The sequence below is a fragment of the Gobius niger genome, assembly GCF_951799975.1.
Source record: "Gobius niger genome assembly, chromosome: 20".
Lineage (NCBI taxonomy): Eukaryota > Metazoa > Chordata > Actinopteri > Gobiiformes > Gobiidae > Gobius > Gobius niger.
Window position 1 is genome coordinate 12925762 of NC_136871.1, and position 20497 is coordinate 12946258.

A 20497-nucleotide genomic window follows, 5' to 3' on the forward strand; every position below is an offset into this window, starting at 1 on the left:
CACAAACATAAGGTCTTAAAACTGTCATGTCATCTGGGGTCAGAGTTTACAGCTGCATTTTGTCTAGTTGGGACAAAATGTAAAAGGGAAAAAAAAAATCAGTGAGTTTGGGTTTTAGCTTGTTCCATACCCCAGGGATCAGCCACAGAACAAGACCTGGCAGGCCCTGAGAGAAGGAAGAGGAGTAACGCTTTTTCCCATGGGCACGATTATGAAAGGCCCTCCTAGGTCGTGCTTTCAGGGCAGATTTTTAGTGTTATGTGTAATGATGGATCAGGGGGAGTGGCCGTGTTTATATATGTGCTGAAAGATAAGTAGAAACAATGCCTTTTATAGCTACTAATGTATAATTGCCTATATGCAGGTGTGTTTACTACAAACAAAGCAAAGAAACGAATTTGCTTTGGTCACTTTATTGTGCTCTGAATACAACCATAACTCACTTATCGCGCTGAAGCTAATGCTTTAAAAACTGCCCAAAAAACACTTGTAATTCACATATTGAACTATTCACTATTCTTGTAGGCCAAATTATTGAAACTATAGAACTGTAGAATATACCACAGCTCAAATAATGTACAGAGCAAACAAATATGGTTTACTTCTGGCAATATACAGATTTTGTTCAGACAAGAAGAAGGAGGGGATCAACTGAGGGGAATTGGGAAATTTAAACTCAAGCCCATTCGTACAATGAGGAAAGGTTTTTTAGACAACTTGTAATTGCAAAGTTTAAAACAGAGGAACAAATTAGGGCTGGGCGATATGGACCAAAAGTCATATCCCAATATATTTTGGTTGAGTATCGATATACGAGTACGAGTATAGTTTTATTGGAAACTCACTATAAAATGTTAACATAAACACTGTATGACAAAGTTCCGTAAGGTGCACATTTAACTAAAAAAACATCTTAAATAAAATAGGGCAGCATTTATATATTGTGAGATAACAAAAAAAGTGCTCAGTTTAAGAATAAGATTTCTTTTTTTTCTTCTTTTTTTTTTTTTTTTTAAATCTGCTTGAGATTACCTGTTTCTTTTTTGTTAACTTAATTTATTTGAAATATGGTAAATGGTAAATGGTCTCAACTTATATAGCGCTTTTCCACCTACATTAGGCACTCAAAGCGCTTTACAGCAAGGATCCACTCACCCATTCATACTCTTATTCATACACCAATGTACGCAGACACTGGGGGCAATGTGGGTGAAGTGTCTTGCCCAAGGACACAACGACAATGTGCACTTTCAGGAGGTGGGATTCGAACCCCCGATCATGAGACGACCCACTCTACCAGCTGTGCCACTGTCGCCCCCGATATATCCCGATATACATGATATGGTCTTATTCCATATCTCATTTAAAAATATATCGATATATCTTCTTAAATATTGATATATCGCCCAGCCCTAGAATAAATGTAAGAGCTCATGTGGATTATTGTCATTGGAGTTTGGGAATGTGTTTATGTCTCTTCTGCCTTGTGTGTGTGTGTGTGTGTGTGTGTATAATTGATAAACAGATTCATGGGACAGACTGAGGAACGTAATCAGGAATTTGAATTAAATTTTTTAAAACAAATAATAAGTAAGTGCTACTTCATCCCACTCCCATTAAAGTTTGATTATGTACAGTATCTGATGTATCTACGTCCGTACGTGTGAAACATAATGTTCATTATGGAAAAAAATGTATCGGTTTGTTTGTTTGTTGTTTGTAAACCTCTTAACCTCCACCTGAACAGAGCACATTTTCTCCAGTTTGGCTTTACCCAAATCTAAAAGCTTCTTCGAACAACGTGACAAAAACATTATGATCACCCAACTCATCATGATGCACCCACATGTGACCGGATACATGCCTGTGTGTGTTTTATCTGATTGTTGTGTATGTGAAGATTTGGTTTTACTATTATGAACTTGATCAATGTAAATGCCATTATCCATGTATGCATGATGTTTTATGTATAAGACCCTTTAATTGTTTGTAAACATTCGGGGCTTAGCTGGAGGCAGGAAGTTAGATTCCTATCTATTTCCATTGGAGCTGTTGCCATGGTAACTATAAACAAATGCTTAACTGTTATTGGAAATATCAATTAAACCCTATTTTATCGTCTCAAATGTCATTCCTCTTGGTCTTGCACCTTAAGCCACAACAGGACCACATTATGTAGTTGTAGTTTTACACTTATAATCGCTAGTTTTAGTTTAATCTTATTTCTCTTGATCACTTCCTGCCTCCAGATGATGTCACTGATGATGTCAGCAGGGTCTTAGCACGTGAGCTATAACCTGGTACAATACATCTCGCTCCTTGAGGTTAATGTTTATTTTACACTATCCCTGTTTTTCTAAATAAATAAACTAAACTAAAACTATATCAGTTTTGTTTAAATCCAGGCTGAAAACCGCTCTTTTTACCCATGCATATGACTGGACTGAAAGTATTTTATCTGCTCTCTTGCCTTTTACTGTGATTGATTACTTTTTATGTTGATATTTTCTTGATTTTATCTGCTTTCTTGTAATTTTATGCAACTGTGAAGCACTTTGCATTGCCTTGTGAATGACTTGTGCTCTACGAAAAAAAAACTTGTCATGGCCTTTCAAATGAGGCGTTACACTGGTCTATAGGCTGTAAACTCCAGTCAGGAAGCTTTTAGATTTGGGTAAAGCCGAGCTGTAGAAAATGCGCTTGGTTAAGGCGGGGTTAAGAGGTTTATAAAGAGATCATTCATTCATTAATCCAAGATGTTGCCAGATCTTGCCACAACTGGCCCAGGTTTCTGTATAACTTTCAACACGACACAATCAGATCTCTGTCATTTTTCTGTAGAAGCAGTTGGGAGCTGAGTGACAGTTTGAGAGCCAGTTTTGCTCATTGGCATGTTATCTTCTTTAATCTACACAAGCGTTCATGTGATATGGAAAAAAAGCTGAATAAAAACAGCTTCGACAAATTGTGAAGAACCCATCTTTGGAAATTAGAAATATGATTTTACACAGTGGTATGATTGCAGACGGTGTCTAAAGCCACATGATTATAGGGATTTTGTTCACTGAATTAACTAACGAACTCACAATTCAACATTTATGGATTGTCGGTAAGTAGATTTTGCAACCAATGAAATGCGTTGTTTACAGCAGACAAACGGGTGCATATTCAAGGCTTATCTTTTATCTGTATTTTCATAATTCTTGAGGCCTGGTTGGTTCCACCCGCATGTTGCTCAGACTTACAGAGAAAGACCTTGAATTCTTTTTCTTCACTTTTATAAATCCAAACGTCCACATCTGTGGGTTCATGATCTCCACACAGAACTTCCTCTTAATTCAGTTGCATGAGGTTACTCTTAAAATATATCCTCTATTCAGTAAGCATTTTGTTAAATCCCATAAAGCCATTAAATATCCCACTGTGATAGGATTCCATTCTGAAATCATTCTGTAATCCCCAGTTTATAAAATGATTACCAAAAGTAAATGGTTGTATCCCATCAAACTCAGACTGGGTATGATTAGTGTGTAGTTCTATCATGTTTCTGAGAATGATCTGAAGCGAATGTATTTTGTACTCACACAACGTCATTGAACAGCACTAGGGCTGTGCACCGATACATTAAAGTGATAGTCTGTAAATTTAAATAATAATAATGAGGTAACATAATTAGTATTGTAAAATGAGATATTCTGAAAAGTCCCTCCCTTTGCTATCACTAATCAGAATCCCCGGGATACTACTTTGACCAATGAGACGAGCTTTTCCTGTGACCCGGCCTGTCAGGTCCAATCATGAGGGAGGGGGAGGAGTTTGATTGTTTACTTTTGAAAATTTCCGTTCTTGCTCTCCTCATTTTCCTAACATTCTGGTCCAAGAGGAGAGGAATTTGATTAAGTGGATCTTGTCTCACTTCGCAAACTTACAGACTGTCACTTTAATGATTTACGATACCTATACCTGACTATATACGATACTAAAATGAACTGAACTTTTTTTTTTTTTATACCATATTAGTATAGTTTAAAGGGGCTAGATGCAAGTTAGTCATTTTATACTCACTACTTCCCCCTCAGGTCTTATGCGTAACTGCAGCTTCTATATTAAGCTCGTGCATGACGGTAATTCAGACCCGAAGTAACAACTTTTTGAGCGACAGTGCAGGATTTTAGAGGCAGTTGTGTGAACAGGTCTGAGCTCATTCTACACATTAGGACATGGCTGGAACATGTAGGTCGAGGAAAATGTTTAGTTTTTACATTTTTAAACTCCGTATAGTCCCTTTAACGGTACGCAGCCCGAACCAGCACAGAAACAACGTCTGAAATGAAAGTCAAACACACAGCTTTATAATGCTTAGTTCCCACACGTTGAATGATCTTGGCTTTTAGACGTGCATGTAAACTAAGACGAGAGCGGCCTGACCAGTTTTCTGGAGAAATGAGACGACAATCATACATCTAGTGCTGCAAAAACTAATCGATTATTCGTAAGTAATCGACTTATAATCATGAACGGATTCACTCTCTGTTCTATAGACAGACCCTTGCAGACGTTCAACCACCAAGACAAAACCACAATTAAACATGGAGTCACAAGGAGAGTGATCATTTGGTACGACAAGTGCAGTCGTAGTGCTCACTGGGCCCTGAATGTGGAGCGTTGAATTGGGCTGCTGTGGAGTGAGTGCAGAGGTCGGGCGCAGGAAGCAGTGGTGTCGGAGGCAGCACAGAGCGTCTTCTGTGAGCTCTCTGCGGCTGGACACAAATAACATATGTGCAAGGTCAGGCCTGTACCCTAGCATTATGGGCTATACACAGAACGGATCACAAAAGGAATTTAAACAAACAGTCTCCTGCTGCAGACTGGAGATAAACCCACACCTATGCAAATTAAGGAGACGGTGGAGATAGTCATCGACATTTAAATCTTTTTTAATTTCCCCACAATCACAATCTGTCAGAGATGTGTGTGAAATGAAACTTGACTGTCTTCTATTATTCTATTAGCTAAATAAAAGACAGAAATGCCCTTTTGTCGTCTCATGTTGAGCTCTTTAGGATGGAGTCCCTCAAGACGGTCCCAGTTAGTCGTTAATAAAGTGGTCCCTCTCTCTCTCATTGGCCTCATCTTGCGCAGAAAGCTCTAGAGACCGATGGTTAGTGCTCATGTTAACATGTTTATAATGGCCCATAATGACTTTTGGACCTTTGTGGTGCATTAGCATGTGCCTGTTGATAATAAAAGCCTCTGTGGGTAATAAACACTCAGCAGAGGGTCTGTGTCTTCATAAGTGATGGGATTAGCCATGTTCATGAGGACAACTGTGTCAGGTTACGAACTCGCGCTGGTTTCTGTTAGTAAACACAGAGATATCGCATTGTTAGTGTTGGAGTAAAATGTTTAATTCATTTTAGACATTCCATGATGACATTTTTATATAAAATGGTGCATGTCATTATTTTTTGTTTTTTGTTTTTACATTTATTCTAGTCAGATGGAATAAAATGAGCCTCTTGCTAACTTTAACCACAGACTGCACCCTGATTGTGGATGTTAAAACCCAGTTGTTGTGGCCTTGTTTGTCCCAAAGAGCCAAGGTGACTTTTCTAACGTCGTCTAATCACATCTGTTCCTCTGATCACATGATCATCAGGATCACATGACTTCAGGCAGCAGCGCAGAGACAGAGCAGAGCAGACGTCCCAACGCACTGCTCATTTCACTGATTAGTGCCCTCTCAAAGTCACCTCTATCCATCCATTTATTCGTGGTGTCTGACACCGACAGGCAGCAGCTGAATCTAAATGATTTCTACAACATTTGAGGGTCGTCTGGCTCCCGCAGTACGCTCTGGGAAAAAGTCAATACCAGCTGATGAAAGATATGTTTTTATTAATTATTATTTAAACACAGGACTGTATATTGTATAATATTCAAACAAGTAGCAATACAGGTGTGCAATATAACTATTAAGATATTTTACTGAACTGCTTCAAAGTGGTATTTTACATTACATTTAAATCCAATTACAAGTAAATTGTTTTTCAGAGAATTGGGTCAAGACAAGACTTCAACCCTGGACCAAATCAAAATAAAGAAAATATAATCAAAACTGAACTTTTACACATTTGTAAGTGCCATGCATTTTTTGTTTTAGGCTGAGTTTGACCATTGCTTCATATATTGGGAAACTCTACCTTTATACTGCAAGTAATTCAATTTTGGAGATAACATGGGCTCAGATGACAGAGCAGTTCAATTTCAGCACAGACTTGTGCAAACTGTTGTTGTGTCCTTAGGCAAGACACTTTACCCCCTCTATGTGAGTGAACGGTGGGATGCAGAGAGCACTGCGTTTTAATTCTTAACTACTACTGGCTCTCGAATGTGTGTTACATTAAATGCCCAAATATTGCAGATTTCTAATCTTTCTGCAGGACTAAAGGTCAGTGTGCTGAGACTGTTCTGTCTGTTTACTGTGTAATTACAGGACTAGCCTGATTTCATGTGTTACCTGACACCTCCAAAGTTTACTCCATTGCCTGCGCACTTCTGAATCTCTGCTCTGCTTAAGTTAGTGCAGCGATAGGATTAGACTGGCCTGAGTCACCTTGCTGGTGGACTAACTGTACATGTATATGTACAACTGTACATGTATATGTACACAGTACATGTTTTGGGTTCAAACCCACCCAGGCACGGGGAGGACATCCAAACTACTACACAAAGAAATGCCAACATCTTGCTGTGAGACAAGAACATTAACCACTGAGCCACCAAGTCACCAGAGCGGCATAGAATTAAAGTTAGAGAAATAAATATTGAACTGTATTTATGAAATATTCATCAGAGTGATTTATCTCGTAACGTGGGAGGTCTGCCAGAATTGTGTTTGCCAAAGCAAACCGTGTGTGCACCAAAACAGAGGCTTACTGTAAATGGACAGTTAACTCCAGAGAAAAACTGCGGTGATTATACTGTAATTAGGAATCTCAGGCATTGACCACGCATTGATGTTCAGACATTTTAGGCTCGCTTTATTGAAATGGCAATACGCGATACCAGTGCACCACTTTGCTTTAATAATTTAAATGCTTAATATCCAAGTTGATGTCTAAATTTTGAAATCGTAGTTGTATTCGGCCAATGAGGACATGAAAAAAATCAGTTTTTAATTCATGCTGTATCTCACATTTGTCCAAGGTGTCACTCTGCCTTGACGGTTGTTACAGGATCGTCTCGGTCCAGGAGAACACAATGGGTCAGGGACAAGTATTGCTATGACTAAATGCCTCTATTGTATGTGTGTGAAGTTATGAGGACGCTGCCTCACAGGGGACACTGATAGGCATTCGAGAGCAGGACTATTGTATTCAAATGACGCTGGATATCTTTTGTTTGGAGATGCGAGATGCTCAGTGTGTTCCACAGAGACCATCCCCCACCGCACCCTTCTCCCCGGCCCACCTCCACCCACACGGTACAAGGACAGAGTCGTATAATGGGACTAGTGGGGCACTTTGATTGCTTTAAGCTGCTGCGATGAGTCATAAATCAAGTCTGTAACCTGTCGTATGCAATCCACACCCCCCGTACAGACGAGAGGTGGAATTACGAACTACAACCAGTGATAGGTCTTGATGTAGGATGATTTTAGTGCCGATTTTATGGTTTTACAGTGCAAGCAGTTAACAAATAATATAACATAGCTTAGAAATAAATTGGACCATGAGAGTCATTCTATTTTGTAAGTAAGAGTACATGTTCTCCCTGCCCCCCTAACCTGTGCTCAGTTTTTTAGGCTTTCTTGGAGCGTGCAGTAGGCAGTGGTTGCTTTATAGCCTGCCATGGGAATTCACTTGGGCACTCATTATAGTATTCAAATGAGGCCTTCTCCCCTGTGTGCCACCATCACACTTCCATCCATGAATGAATCGGCCTCTGGGGAAGTGTGGGGGATGGTCATTTGTCTGGACCTCTGCTTTTTCTGCATTTCTTTTTATTTGCCTTAACAACCATCGAGACACAGTGACATTGTCAAATCATCTCATTAATTAAGAGGAATGTATTGTTAGCGTCTCGGTGGATGAACCTTAACTTTACTGAAGGGGACGTGCCTTTGGTTCATGTTTTTAGCTGTGCCACTATTTGCTGATTGTTTTGGTCAGTGACATCAAAGGGTCAAAGGTTCACCTATCACTGTGGTGCTTAAAGCTACGGTCAATACATGGATTTCTGCTCGTTTATGGAACTGGGACACAAACTCACAAAAAGTCATTTCCTCAATCCACAATGAACTGAAGGCTCTTAACAGTAGTCACAGTTTTCAAGGGGTTGTACCTGATTCGATGTATTGATAGGTAGTATTGATTCGATGTAGTCTGGAATACGTTTTTCTCTTAGTATATTGTTTATTCCGAGGTCTATTCTCCCCTCCGTTCCCTATAAGGTTGTACATGCTTAATAACTCATACCCGCGAAGAATTGAAATGTTAGAAATGCCTGAAGAAACTTTGCAATGAGCTTCGATCACAACTAACAGTTTAACTTTGCCCAATTATTATAATTGAAATACAAGCATTTATTTTATGATAAATACTTTCATAATTGAAAAATACCTTTTAAATGTACAAACACATACGTGCCTTTGATGTGAGCTGCTCACCTCTCCTAAGACATGACTGTAGCTTTACCAGATTTTTACAAGTTAGGTCCTCATCCAGATGTATTCTTTGATTACCCATCGCAAAAATAGCATTTTCTGTGTCGAGCTGATCATAAGGAGCATGTTTTATATTGATAGCAGCTGTATAGTCAAATGTGCATTGTGCCTTTAACCAACTTGAACTTTTTTGGTTTAAAAATGGGAAAATCTGGGTACAGGGCCTATGTGTTTCTTAATTTACTTTGACACATTTTTTCTTAAAGGGATGTTGTCATTCTTATACTCACTACTGCCACCTCAGGTCATACGTGTAACTGCAGCTTCTATATTCAGCTCGTGCATGACGGCACTTTGGACCCGAATTAACAACTTTTTGAGTGACAGTGCAGGATCTTAGCAGCAGTTGTGGTGATTAGGTCTGAGCTCTACACATTAGGACGTGGCTGGAACATGTAGGGGGAGGAAAATACTTAGTTTCAACATTAAACTCCATCTAGTCCCTTTTAAACAGTAAGCTGGCACTGGGATTGATGATGTTGAGACCCAGAGCGGCTCATCAGGACCTCTAGCCGGGGGAATCCCAGGTGTGTTGATTGTAACGCTGTTGTCACATGCCTTCTTTTTCATTCGCATGTTAAACGCAGTGCTGTCCCGGCCTGAGGGGTCTGCAGCTGGGTCCGTAAGGCAGGACAAGCACCAGCAAGTCCCGCTGTCCACCGCGAGTCCAGCAAGAATCTGAGGCATTTATGCTAACTGCTTGATCAACAGATTGACGATAAGAGTCTTCCACCAAGTTCTCCAAGTGCTGCTAGTTACATCCTTAAAACTAAAATCTATATTAATCCAAGTTGTCCAAAAGATACATGTCCACATAAAACTGTTTTACTGAAGTGTTTCCTTGAAAGCTACTCACACATTTCCCTTCTTTTACGATCTGACTCTTACCTGGCTCCAGTCACCAGTATACACCCCGACTCTTATGAAACTATGGAAAACCGACATTCACTGCATGCTCTACAAAGCTGCTCTTTGTGTCCAGTTTTCTCCACACAGCAGCGGCCCTCGCCCCGGTCTGCAGGCCCTTGTTTGAGCCAGCACAGATGCCCTTTATAAGTGCGTGCATGTATGTTTGTGAGAGTTCTGTGAGAGCATGTTGTCCAGGCTGCGCCAAATCACCTCCCGTCTTGAATATTATCCTTAGGTTGCAACAGCCAGGCCCCGGGCACAAAAAGAGCAGTGTTGGGTGGAAAGAGGATTATGTTCTAGTTTGGTGAAAGCCACAGAAAAGCCGGTATTGTGTGAAGACTGGGGAAGGGGGGGGTTCATGTCACAAATAACATGGCACTGCTGTTGTGTGACTTTGATGGGCGGCGATAGCGTAGTTCATGAAGAAAGGACAGTGTCTAATAATAACTGATGGTATTAGATCGATGTAAGGGTGAAAGTTGTTTTGTTATGTTCTTTGTTCCTCTCTTAACCCTGGATAAGCTGTGCAGGTTACATGAGGAAACGTAATGACACAAATCAGTTTGCAAGATTATGTTATATTGCTACAGTGTAATTTGTAGAGCTTGGATGAAACACTTTTGCGATACAGTAAGTATGATAAGAAATATGTTTGCCTTATAATGTGTAAAAAGAAAACAGTCATGTGTCCAAAGTTTAGAAACCAAATGCCATGTGACGTCTATTGAAGTGCTAAGATTGAAAAGTACATTAGTTTAGTTTAGTTTATTTAACAATTTCATACAATCAGGAAATTCAGCTTATAAACCATCAAGTAATGCTACATCGTGCAAATGGACACCCAAAAAGCTGGCATTACAGTTGGGGTACCTGATGTTTTCTGTTCAAAATGTGGCATTTTTAGTTGTGGCCCAAACTTGTTTCTAGCTCTCACAATTCCGCCTGCACATCCAAATTGTTCAAGCAAATCAATTATATGCCTGTTTCACGCCCATATACAGCTTTTGATTCTAGAAGTAGTCTGTTATTTGCAGTGTTTACATCACACTCTGAGGTGGCAAAAATACATTTACTCTGCAGCAACAAAAAGTCAGGTACTCAGCTTTAAAGCAGAACTAAGTAACTCATGCCCCTAGAGGCCTTAAGCGCCACTGCAGGTGTTGTAGCTTGTTGCATTTGTTTACTCATTAATTGTCCGAGAGAGGAAATATGACACTGACAAAAAATACAAAGGGAGTGAGGTATACGTATAGAGATATTTTTTTTTTTCCCTCAAGCTTGGCTTGAGGGGAAAAAAAAAAAGCCCACAGTTAGCTTTGCCCGTTAGCCTGTTAGCTTCTTCTTCATGATTCCATTAGTGTGTATTGCGCCTCCGAACCGGTGCTGGGAAAGTTGCAAGAGATGAAACACCCCCAAAAGGACTATGAAAAGGATTTATTAAGGTAAACAAATTACTTAGTTCTTCTTTAACACAAAATGTAGCAAAGTCCTGTGTAACAACAATTGCAGCATAAAGTATTGCGATCCGAATCCGAGCCAATAGTTTTTTTCTTGATCCTAGCCCCAATAATTTGTTTGCTGATCATAGTATAAGAAAAGAGAATTGAAGACAATAACAACATGTTTTCTAGATTATTTTCAAACAAGGAAAATAGCATTATACAATTTATGTTATTATCTCGACTTGTATGCGCACAAACAACAGCAAAGCGGTAGCTACACCCTGTACCCGTTTGCTCATAATTTCCAGGGAAATGTTTGGGCGGTTTTACCATTATATTATAAACCACAGGATTACGAAATGGCATGGTTTGGTCATCAGGTATGAGCTGTGGGACCTGAGACTCTGACACAACCAGTCTGCTGCAGGCTAATGTTTAGCTTTTCACGGCACACAGAAGTGCTGCTGTCTGAAGTCTGTCAACAGGCCGGCACTATGATGAACTCTGCTTCTAAATCTAGACCAGATAAAGTTTACTCACTGTCCAATGTGCTTTCCTATTTTTAGCACTGTTCTGACGATCTGCTTACACGTGTTCATCATCTTGTATAAAGATTATATAGGGGGTGTATTTTCTCTCTATGTAATAGTTTTAAGGCCCCAGGAAATGCATGAACTCAGGCCCTGGCAGTTATTGCTTACCCAACCCCCTACTACCAAGTTTTCCCTTCATTAAATTAAATGACTTCTTACCTTAAGGTTTGCGCAGCGACAAAACAGTCCTGAAAGTTCTCTGTAGTAGTTGAGATGAGGAGATTTCCTGAAAGAAATATGGTAATGTTTTAGATTTTATTATGATTCATGTGCACCCTTTCATTTTCCATTAAGTAAAAGAAATCTCTGTGCCATTGGTTTCTGACTTTTTATATTTATCATATTCAATAGATTGTTTATCTACTTTTCAATTTTTGACAATCTCTGTTCTACCTTTGGTTTGTGTTACTTAATTTGATTTTGTATGACGCATTTCACTCCTCGCACAGTCCTTGCAGTGCTTTGTTTGGTTCAGTTGTTGCTTGTCTATTTCCCGGACTCAGAAAAGCTTTGGGACAATGGGGATGAATGCAAACCAGTTAATGAGGAAGTGATTAAACGAACTGTCACCGCGTGTCACTCATCGGGCCAAGACCTGCAGCATCACGACCTTCCGGCTGAGAGTCGGGCCGGTCTTTACCTGCAGTGTGTGTTGTAGAGTTGCAGTAGCCCTTGGAAATTTTGATTTGACAGAGAAATTAGATTTTACCGTTCAGCTATTTGTTAAGCTCATTTCCGCATGCAATCAGCTGCCCAGGAATCTGCTGTGTATAAATAACTTGTTGTCCAGCTTAGAGCCAGACTGGTGAGATAATGCGGTCACCCAGTGGGAATACTCAAGAGCCGCTGTGTGTGACGGACAAAAGTGCAACATATATACTGCCCGAACCAATAAAAGTCTGGATCTGCTGTTGGTCAGATCTCAGGATGTCAACATTGAAATAAAGACTTATCAGAAACTATTCCTCAGCAAATATGTGCTGTAAACAAAGCTGAAGTAGCTTTGTAACGAAATATCAGTGTGTGGCTTATCCTTTTTTTTTAAAATGGAGATTTCTTTTTTGGCCAGGCTTTATAGTTTCAATTGAGCGGTGGGAAAAGATTTTGCCATTGTGTAAACAGCAGGTTTGAACGCAGTAAAACACCCTTAAAAGTTAGATTTTGATTTGATTGTGCAGCCCTACAATAAACTGCTCTCACCTTAATACATCTAGACAACTTTTATGTTCTCTCACCTTGTTTGAGGCTTTAGTTTGATCATACAGATTAAAGTAAAAGAAAGGCAGTTTATCTTTTCAAGTTTAGGACACTGTGAGTCAGGTGAGACGGACTGGGCAGAAGAACAGCTTTGATCTTCAGGTTCATGGAGCACATTATGAGGCGACTGCGATCGTGGGAGTCTCTGATAGGAATGTGTTCATTCAGAGAGAAACGTGACTGCACATAAAACACACCTTTTTAGTTTGAAAGGGCTTTGTTGGCTTGAATTGAAGTTGATGTGTATAGTCTAGTTAGAGGTTGCGTTAAGATGATTGAGCTTTTTTTCTTTTATTTAGTGCAATGTGACAACAGTGTGATTAGATCGTTTTTTATATCTTTGTAAGTTGCTGATGTGAGTTGCTATGTGTCCATCTTTGGCTCGCAACTTAAAATCGTTTAAAACATTACAGCACACTGTAATATGGATAGTTAATGGGAAACACCCATGCATACAAAGTGGACAAGAATAGCAGATCATTGTGTACATAATACTGAATAAGACTAACCCCAGGGCAAAACCCTGGATTTGTAGCCATTGCTTCATTGTCTTTGGTCACATTCCATCAGTGAGCACTCAGACATCACCTCGGTCCCCTCAGTGCCCCCCTCCTGCCTGTTCTGTGCCTGCTCTCATGGCAAGAAGTCCCTCCCCCAGGTCGGTGAGCCCTGGTGGACTCCGCTTCTGCTGCCAGACTCTGGGGAATTTAGTGAAAGACAGACTTCATTGAGGCAAAGAGCTCGATTCAATGCCTCTGGCACCTTTTGATTCTTTTATAAAATGTTTTATCTTGATGCATTAATAATGTGATATTGGCCTTTACAGCAAGATATCTTTCATTTTGTGGTACTGCCTGGTATCATGAGAGCTGGATAGAGAATACAGGGCTGTGAGTTCACTCACATGCTAAAAGATTCTGTCCCAAAGCGGTGCATCGCCTGCTGGGTTTGTCCCCGTTTCAGAGCATGGTGTCCCGCATGATCCACTTCCTTCTTCCTCTTCCTCCTTTTAGTGACAATTCTCTTTTTTTGTTGATTTGCCTTAATGATGGAGAAATCCTGTTCTCACGGTACGGCTACGTTTTTTAACACCAAGTCAAACCTCAGTCTGTAAATGAAGACTCATCTTATTTTCTTTTGGTGTTGCTTTGAGGCACATTGAGTTGTCGTGTACATGAAATGTGCCATACAAATAAACTTGCCTTGCCTTACTTATATGGCACATGAGTTTAATTCATTATTCAGTATTTTGCTGGTGGGACTGGTATTCATGCCTTTCAGTCATGTGACTTTTGTTGTTATGGCGGCCATTTTGAATACCAAAGTAGAATTATGCAGTACTTACTACAACATGTTACAATATTTCTACTCATGATGAAAATGAAAGGCAACTGATTGACAGTGTTCATAGATGTGAGTCACACATGTGTTTATCGTGTTAAAGCCATTGACAGTTGATTTAATCAACTTATTTTAGGAAATTCATAAACATTGTATTTGCAATGTTTATACTGTACAGTGCATTAAAGGTATACAGGAGGATTTCCCCAAATTTTAGGAAAGAACCGCCCTATCCACTTTAAAAAAAATAAAATGCGCATGCGCAACGCTCTACCTGCCTCTGAGGAGGAAGAATCTCCCAAAAACGCTGGTCTTGTTTCTCTCTTCTGAAGCCTTTCTCTTCTTCTCATACACTTCGAAGGCACTTTTTCTCTTGCCCCTCTGCCATTTTCAAACGACTCGGTGCGTTCTGCGAGCAGCAATGAATGGCTAACAGCGTAACTCACATAGGCCTGAAAGTGCGCATGTGCAGAAATTAACAAGGGGCAAGCACGCATGACGGCCTTACGTAGGCATATCACCAGAATGATTGACAATTAGGAGGACCAATCGTCTTGATGATCCACCCGGAAATAGAATATCCTCCGCTAGACCTTTAAAGGGGGCCTATTATGCAAAATCGACTTTTTCAAGCTTTACATCATGTTATTAAGTCATTCCCTCATTAAAACCATGCCTGAAGTGTTGCCTTGGCACATTCACGTATTTTCGAGTAATCTGTAGAAACTCTGATGGCGGCCATTTTAGGGATAAAACGCCTGATTCCTTCAGGAAACGCCCTCGACCTCCAGGATACGCCTCCGACCTTTCGTCACCAGCCGAGTAACCAACCACTGCTCCTCAGCAGAACCCCCTCCCCGCAGTGTCTAGCCCTAAGATGTAAACAGAGCCATCATGGAGGATTAGCTTCATGTGTTGTGAACCGGAGCCACAGCAGACTTTTACAAAGACACACATCAGTGTTTCTGTTACCGAAACACCCAGGATTAAAACCGGTGACAAGAACACTTATTTCAGTGTCTGGTTCTGCGCTGGGCCTTGATGATGCACAGAGCCTCCGGAGAAAGCTAATGCTAAGCTAAACCTCGAGTCATCACGTGGAAACGAGACATATGCACAAATAAAGTCAATAAAACCACCACACACATCAAGAACCGTTTAACAATGATCACACACGGAGCCTGGCTTGTTGATTTGGAAGTTTATTGCTCACATTTCATCTACAATGGGTCATAGCCGAGTGGTTTTCTCCCGGAGCTAACAAGCTAGCTGCGACAAGCTAACGGGAAAATTCACTGAATACAAGCAAATTATGCATTGAAAACGTCACTAAAACAGGCAACTGCTTGAAGCAGCCTTTATGATGATCACACACTGAGCCGGGCTTGTTGATTTCGTAGTTTATTGCTCACATTTCATCTACAGTGAGTCGTAGCCGAGTGGTTTTCTCCCGGAGCTAACAAGCTAGCCGCGATGAGCTAACGGGAAAATTCACTGAATACAAGCAGCATATTATGCATTGAAAACGTCACTAATACAGGCAACTGCTTGAAGCAGCCTTTATGATGATCACACACGGAGCCTGTCTTGTTGATTGTGTAGTTTATTGCTCACATTTCATCTACAGTGAGTCGTAGCCGAGTGGTTTTCTCCCGGAGCTAAGGCACTATTAGCCGCGACAAGCTAACAACCTTCACCTTCACAACATTCATTGAAAACAGGCAGCATATTATGCACAAATAACGTCAATAAAGCAGCAACTACTCGAAGCAGCCTTTACGATGATCACACAATGAGCCTGGCTTTACACATTTGTGGTTTATTACAGACTTTTCATCAACAATGAGCTGTAGTCGATTATAACAAGCTAACGGGTAACCTCGGAAAACCATTGTCCACCTGCACAGATAATGTCCGTCTTTGAATCGTATGGGCTCCTGCAGATCCGGGTGTCGTCCATGGGGGTATAGTTAGAGATCCATAGGGCATGGCAGATGCAAAGGGATAGCCTCCAAACAGCAGTTATTTTTCAGGCAAGAGCCCCTTCCAAGCGTCCGGTGTGGAAGGTTCGTTTCCAAATAATATCCTGTGTGGCCATTGTTCACAAAGTGATAAACAGTAGGTCCTTTCCAACAATAAAAATTAAAATGCACCGATCGTAGTTTCAATACAGTTGAGACGACGAGCGCAGTGTTGTTGTGATGCCACAGACAGCGTGTGGAGGGGGCGTGTCGGAAAGGGTCAGAGGTTCTTAAAGAGACAGAAGCCTATTTCAAGTCATTTGCTAACGCCATTTTGAAAGAGCAATTTTATATAAGGCAGTTATTCTAATTTACTGCATTGACAGACCAACAGAAGGTTTCGTCATCATTGTAGTGTGCTATAGACTGGTGCTATGTGGCTGAAAAAAGCATAATACCCCCTCTTTAAATCTGTTAAATATATGTTTCTTTATGATGTCCTTCATGGTTCATGATGGTGTGTAACAGATTAATTATACGACTAATTATAATATTTTGTTTTAATTGAGTGTTTTATATACTTTCTTTTCTTTCTTTTTTTTTTACACATATGGTAAATAAGATGTTTGTGCTGTTCATCTGCAGGTAATGCCCAGGGTCAGTGCTGCAGAACACTGATGCTCCACAGACAGAAGATGAGGAGCTGATCTGATGGCATTATGTTGAAGGACACCTCTTGAGGGTGTGTATCTACAGTGTAATGAGTCTGTTATGTCTATGTGTCTATTCTCAGTCTCAATATCAATAGTTAAGTGAACTGTATTTGAACAACTGATAGAATTAATGTTCCATTGAAAGAATTCTTTGTTCTTGTGAACAAAATTGTGCTCTTAAACAAATTACTTTAGCAACCAACATCCTCTTTCATTTTATATTATTGGCAAGCAATTTCCAAATAAATGACGTCTTCTGTGCTCCCTCAGCTGTGCAGCCATGCCTCCTGGGATCTGGGCTCACTGTTGGGCTGGACCCCCAGTGTTAGCCCTCCTGGTCGTCATAGTGGCCTGGCCCATCGGACTCATCAGTGGATCCTCTGACCTGTACCCCACCTTCACCCACGTCAACACTCTGTTTGAGCACTTAGCGCTGCACCCAGACCCCCACATCGGTCGGGTGTATGTGGGTGCCCGGGACCACCTCTTCCAACTGGACAAAAGCCTCCATGTGGAGGTGCAGGCTGACACGGGCCCAGTAACAGACAGCCAGGAGTGCCTGCCCCCCTTGACAGAGACCACCTGTCCTCAAGCTCGAAGCACTAGCAACCACAACAAGCTGCTGCTGGTGGACCCGTACTCTCTGAACCTCATCACCTGTGGGAGCGTCAGTCAGGGCATCTGTCAGAAACGCAGCCTGGACTCAGTGGGGAAGATCCTCTTCTCCACCGAACGACCAGTAGATACTCAATATGTAGCAGCTAACCATCCCAATGTCAGCACTGTAGGAGTAGTAGTCCGGGCCTATCCTGACCGCCAGCCTGTTTTGTTTGTGGGACGGGGTTATACCAGCAGCCACCCCCCCATTTCCACCAGAAACCTTGCCCAAGGATCTATTTTTTCTTATGAAGAGACAGCTAAACTGGCTGTAGCTGGTCGCCTCTCAGAGTATGACCATCATTTTGTTTCTACATTTGCACATCAACATCATGTATACTTTCTGTTCTACCGACGGGATCTGAAATCTCAGTCAAGGGAATACAGGACTTACGTGTCTCGAGTTTGCCTGGATGACCAGTCGTACTACTCCTATGTGGAAGTGCCTTTAACATGTCGCTCTAGAGCTGGGAAGGTGTACAGTTTGCTGCAGGCAGTGCAGTTGGGTCGCTCTGGGGCGGGGGCAGGAGGTCAGGACGTCCTGCTGGGAGTCTTCTCCACTCAGTCGACCTCCTCATCCCGGCCTAGCGAGGACTCTGCCCTCTGTATGTTTAACCTGCAAGATATAGACGTCAGGATCAACTCAACCAGAGACTTGTGCTACACTCAGATGGGCAGAGAGGCGGGGACAGAGGCGGCCTACATCGAGTATGAAGTCAAGTCCATCTGCGCTAATCTGCCAGAGGTAAGTTTCACATCTTCAATAATGTGTGATTGTCATGCTTTTCCGAAACAGGACAGAGAAATTAACTATGCACCTATGGCTTGATTTAAGTACAGGAGTAGTAGTGGTTAATACAATATGTATTAAATACATTAAGAGATGGATTGTTGGCATGCTGTGAGTTAAAGGAAAATGGTATGAGATGAAGGAGGTTTCTATTTATAGGGATCACCCCCATGATCCTTACAGACAGCTGTGGAAAGGGACAAAAGGCCATAGTTTTTCTTGTGTGTTCTTGAAAGAGATGATGGTGCGATAAGTGCATAGGTGTTGCTTCCTGCTAAGATTTTAATCTGTTTAAAGAATGAAAAACAACACAGGCTTAAGACATTAGTGACCCCAGTATATTCCATGTGATTTGAGGGGCCTGTCTGTAAGTTTGTCCCAGTGCAAGCACAAGCGCTCTCAAAAAAAAAAAGTCCATTCATAAGAGTGAAAAAGCTCATTCCACGCTGCTTTCAGCAGGAAACGCTCGCAGGTTCATTGCCTCCATTTCTCATTGATCCAATGAGCAGTGGTGAAACAATGACCCCTGTTTGACATGTTAGGGAATGAAACACTCCCTCAGCCCAAGCACAGGCAGGATGTATCAGGCATGGAGATTTCTGTCCAAGCACAAGGGTTGACAAGCTCATTAGATATTTGCTGGAACCACAGTCTCTGCCACTTCTTGGAGACATAATAACGTGCTTGTACTGTGTTCTGGAAGTGTCGCTGTGTGGAGCTTTTCTTACTCAGTTTATGTTTTAAAATCGGCTTGTAAATAATAAACCTACTTTTAGTCTGTTTGCTCCATCACGCATAAGAAGACTTGTTTTTAAAAGTGATATAGTGATAGTTGACACTGGTGGAAAATGAATTGCTAGCTGCCCTGACAGTGACACTCTGTAGACCAGCAGTTTCCACAGTGAGTTCCTTGAGGGTCCCATGGGGGGTCCCGAACACTTTCTTACAAAACAAGTGCATTGAAGATAAGTAAGTTTGAATTGAAAGTTAAATCTATTTATTTAGTGTGTAATCCGTGTGTTGCCTAAATGGTAAATGCACTCATTAGATAATTGCCACGCGCTTTTTCTACCTTCATTAGGCCCAAAGCTCTTTAGACCAAGGAACCACTCACCCATTCACACTCTCATTCATACAACAATGTACACAAACACTGTGAATGGTTATTATGGCGAGGCCCCTGAGGATCTTCGGATCAATAAGGGGGATGTGACGCTCCAGTTTTTGGAAATGGCTGCTGTAGCAAGGCAATCGCCGATTTTGTGAGCCAGTGCATCTCTGCCTTGTTCTTATTTCAATTGAGGTTGTATTTATTTCTTTTTTGGTTCACTTGGTTTATGTTTCTCTTTATTTCAGAGCAGTAGTACATTACAGCATGAATGAGAGTCGTGAGTGCGGAGAGAGCCATATAATTAGAAAAAAAGAAAGCAATATGTTTATGTAAAACTTAGTCCTCAAGGAAGAAAATGGAAGGACTGCGTAAAAACAAAACTAATTTTGGAAGTGCATGATTCATATTTTCTCAGACTGTCTTTGATTCAAGTACAAAAGTAATGCATTAAACAGGCCACACATACAGTATGTTTGTGCATGAGTTAATGCGGTCCTGCTCCCGTCCCAGAACACCCTGGAGGCGTACCCTTGTGGCTCGGATCACACTCCCAGTCCCATGGCCAGCAGGATCCCTGTGGAGGCGGAGACCATCCTGGACAGCCCCTCGGCTCGACTCACTGCTGTGGCTGTCAGCGTGCGGGCGGGACATGTCATCACCTTCCTGGGCGACTCTAAAGGGAATCTACACAAGGTAAAATGAAAGTACCTGGTCAATTACGTCAAAATCAAAAAAGTCAATGAAACCCTTGTCATATGTTTCATGGAGTTACCGTAGCGCTGACCAGAACTCTTCATTTACTCTAATGGGGAAATGGCATGATTGCACAATTTTACCAAATGACAAGGGCAAATGGAAACATTGTTTTTCTCAATGCTTATACCATAAGGTTTCCAAAAGTATAAAGTTTTCATACTAAATCTAACATTGTGAACAGGACTATGGGTCTGGTAAAGAACAAATGTACACAACAATAATGTGTATGAACGGATAAT

General features: G+C 41.2%; 1 protein-coding gene across 2 annotated transcripts in view; it reads left to right on the forward strand.

Moving 5' to 3' along the window:
* LOC306979544 (plexin-B1-like) overlaps positions 1-20497 on the forward strand; it is a 48945-nt gene that overhangs the window by 13443 nt on the left and 15005 nt on the right. For both annotated transcript variants that reach the window (XM_079578518.1, XM_079578519.1), the window contains exons 2-4: positions 16877-16973; positions 17215-18346; positions 20013-20195. In XM_079578518.1, the coding sequence (XP_079434644.1) occupies positions 17225-18346; positions 20013-20195 (1305 nt within the window). In that variant the 5' untranslated portion in view covers positions 16877-16973; positions 17215-17224. The remainder of the gene's footprint in view (positions 1-16876; positions 16974-17214; positions 18347-20012; positions 20196-20497) is intronic.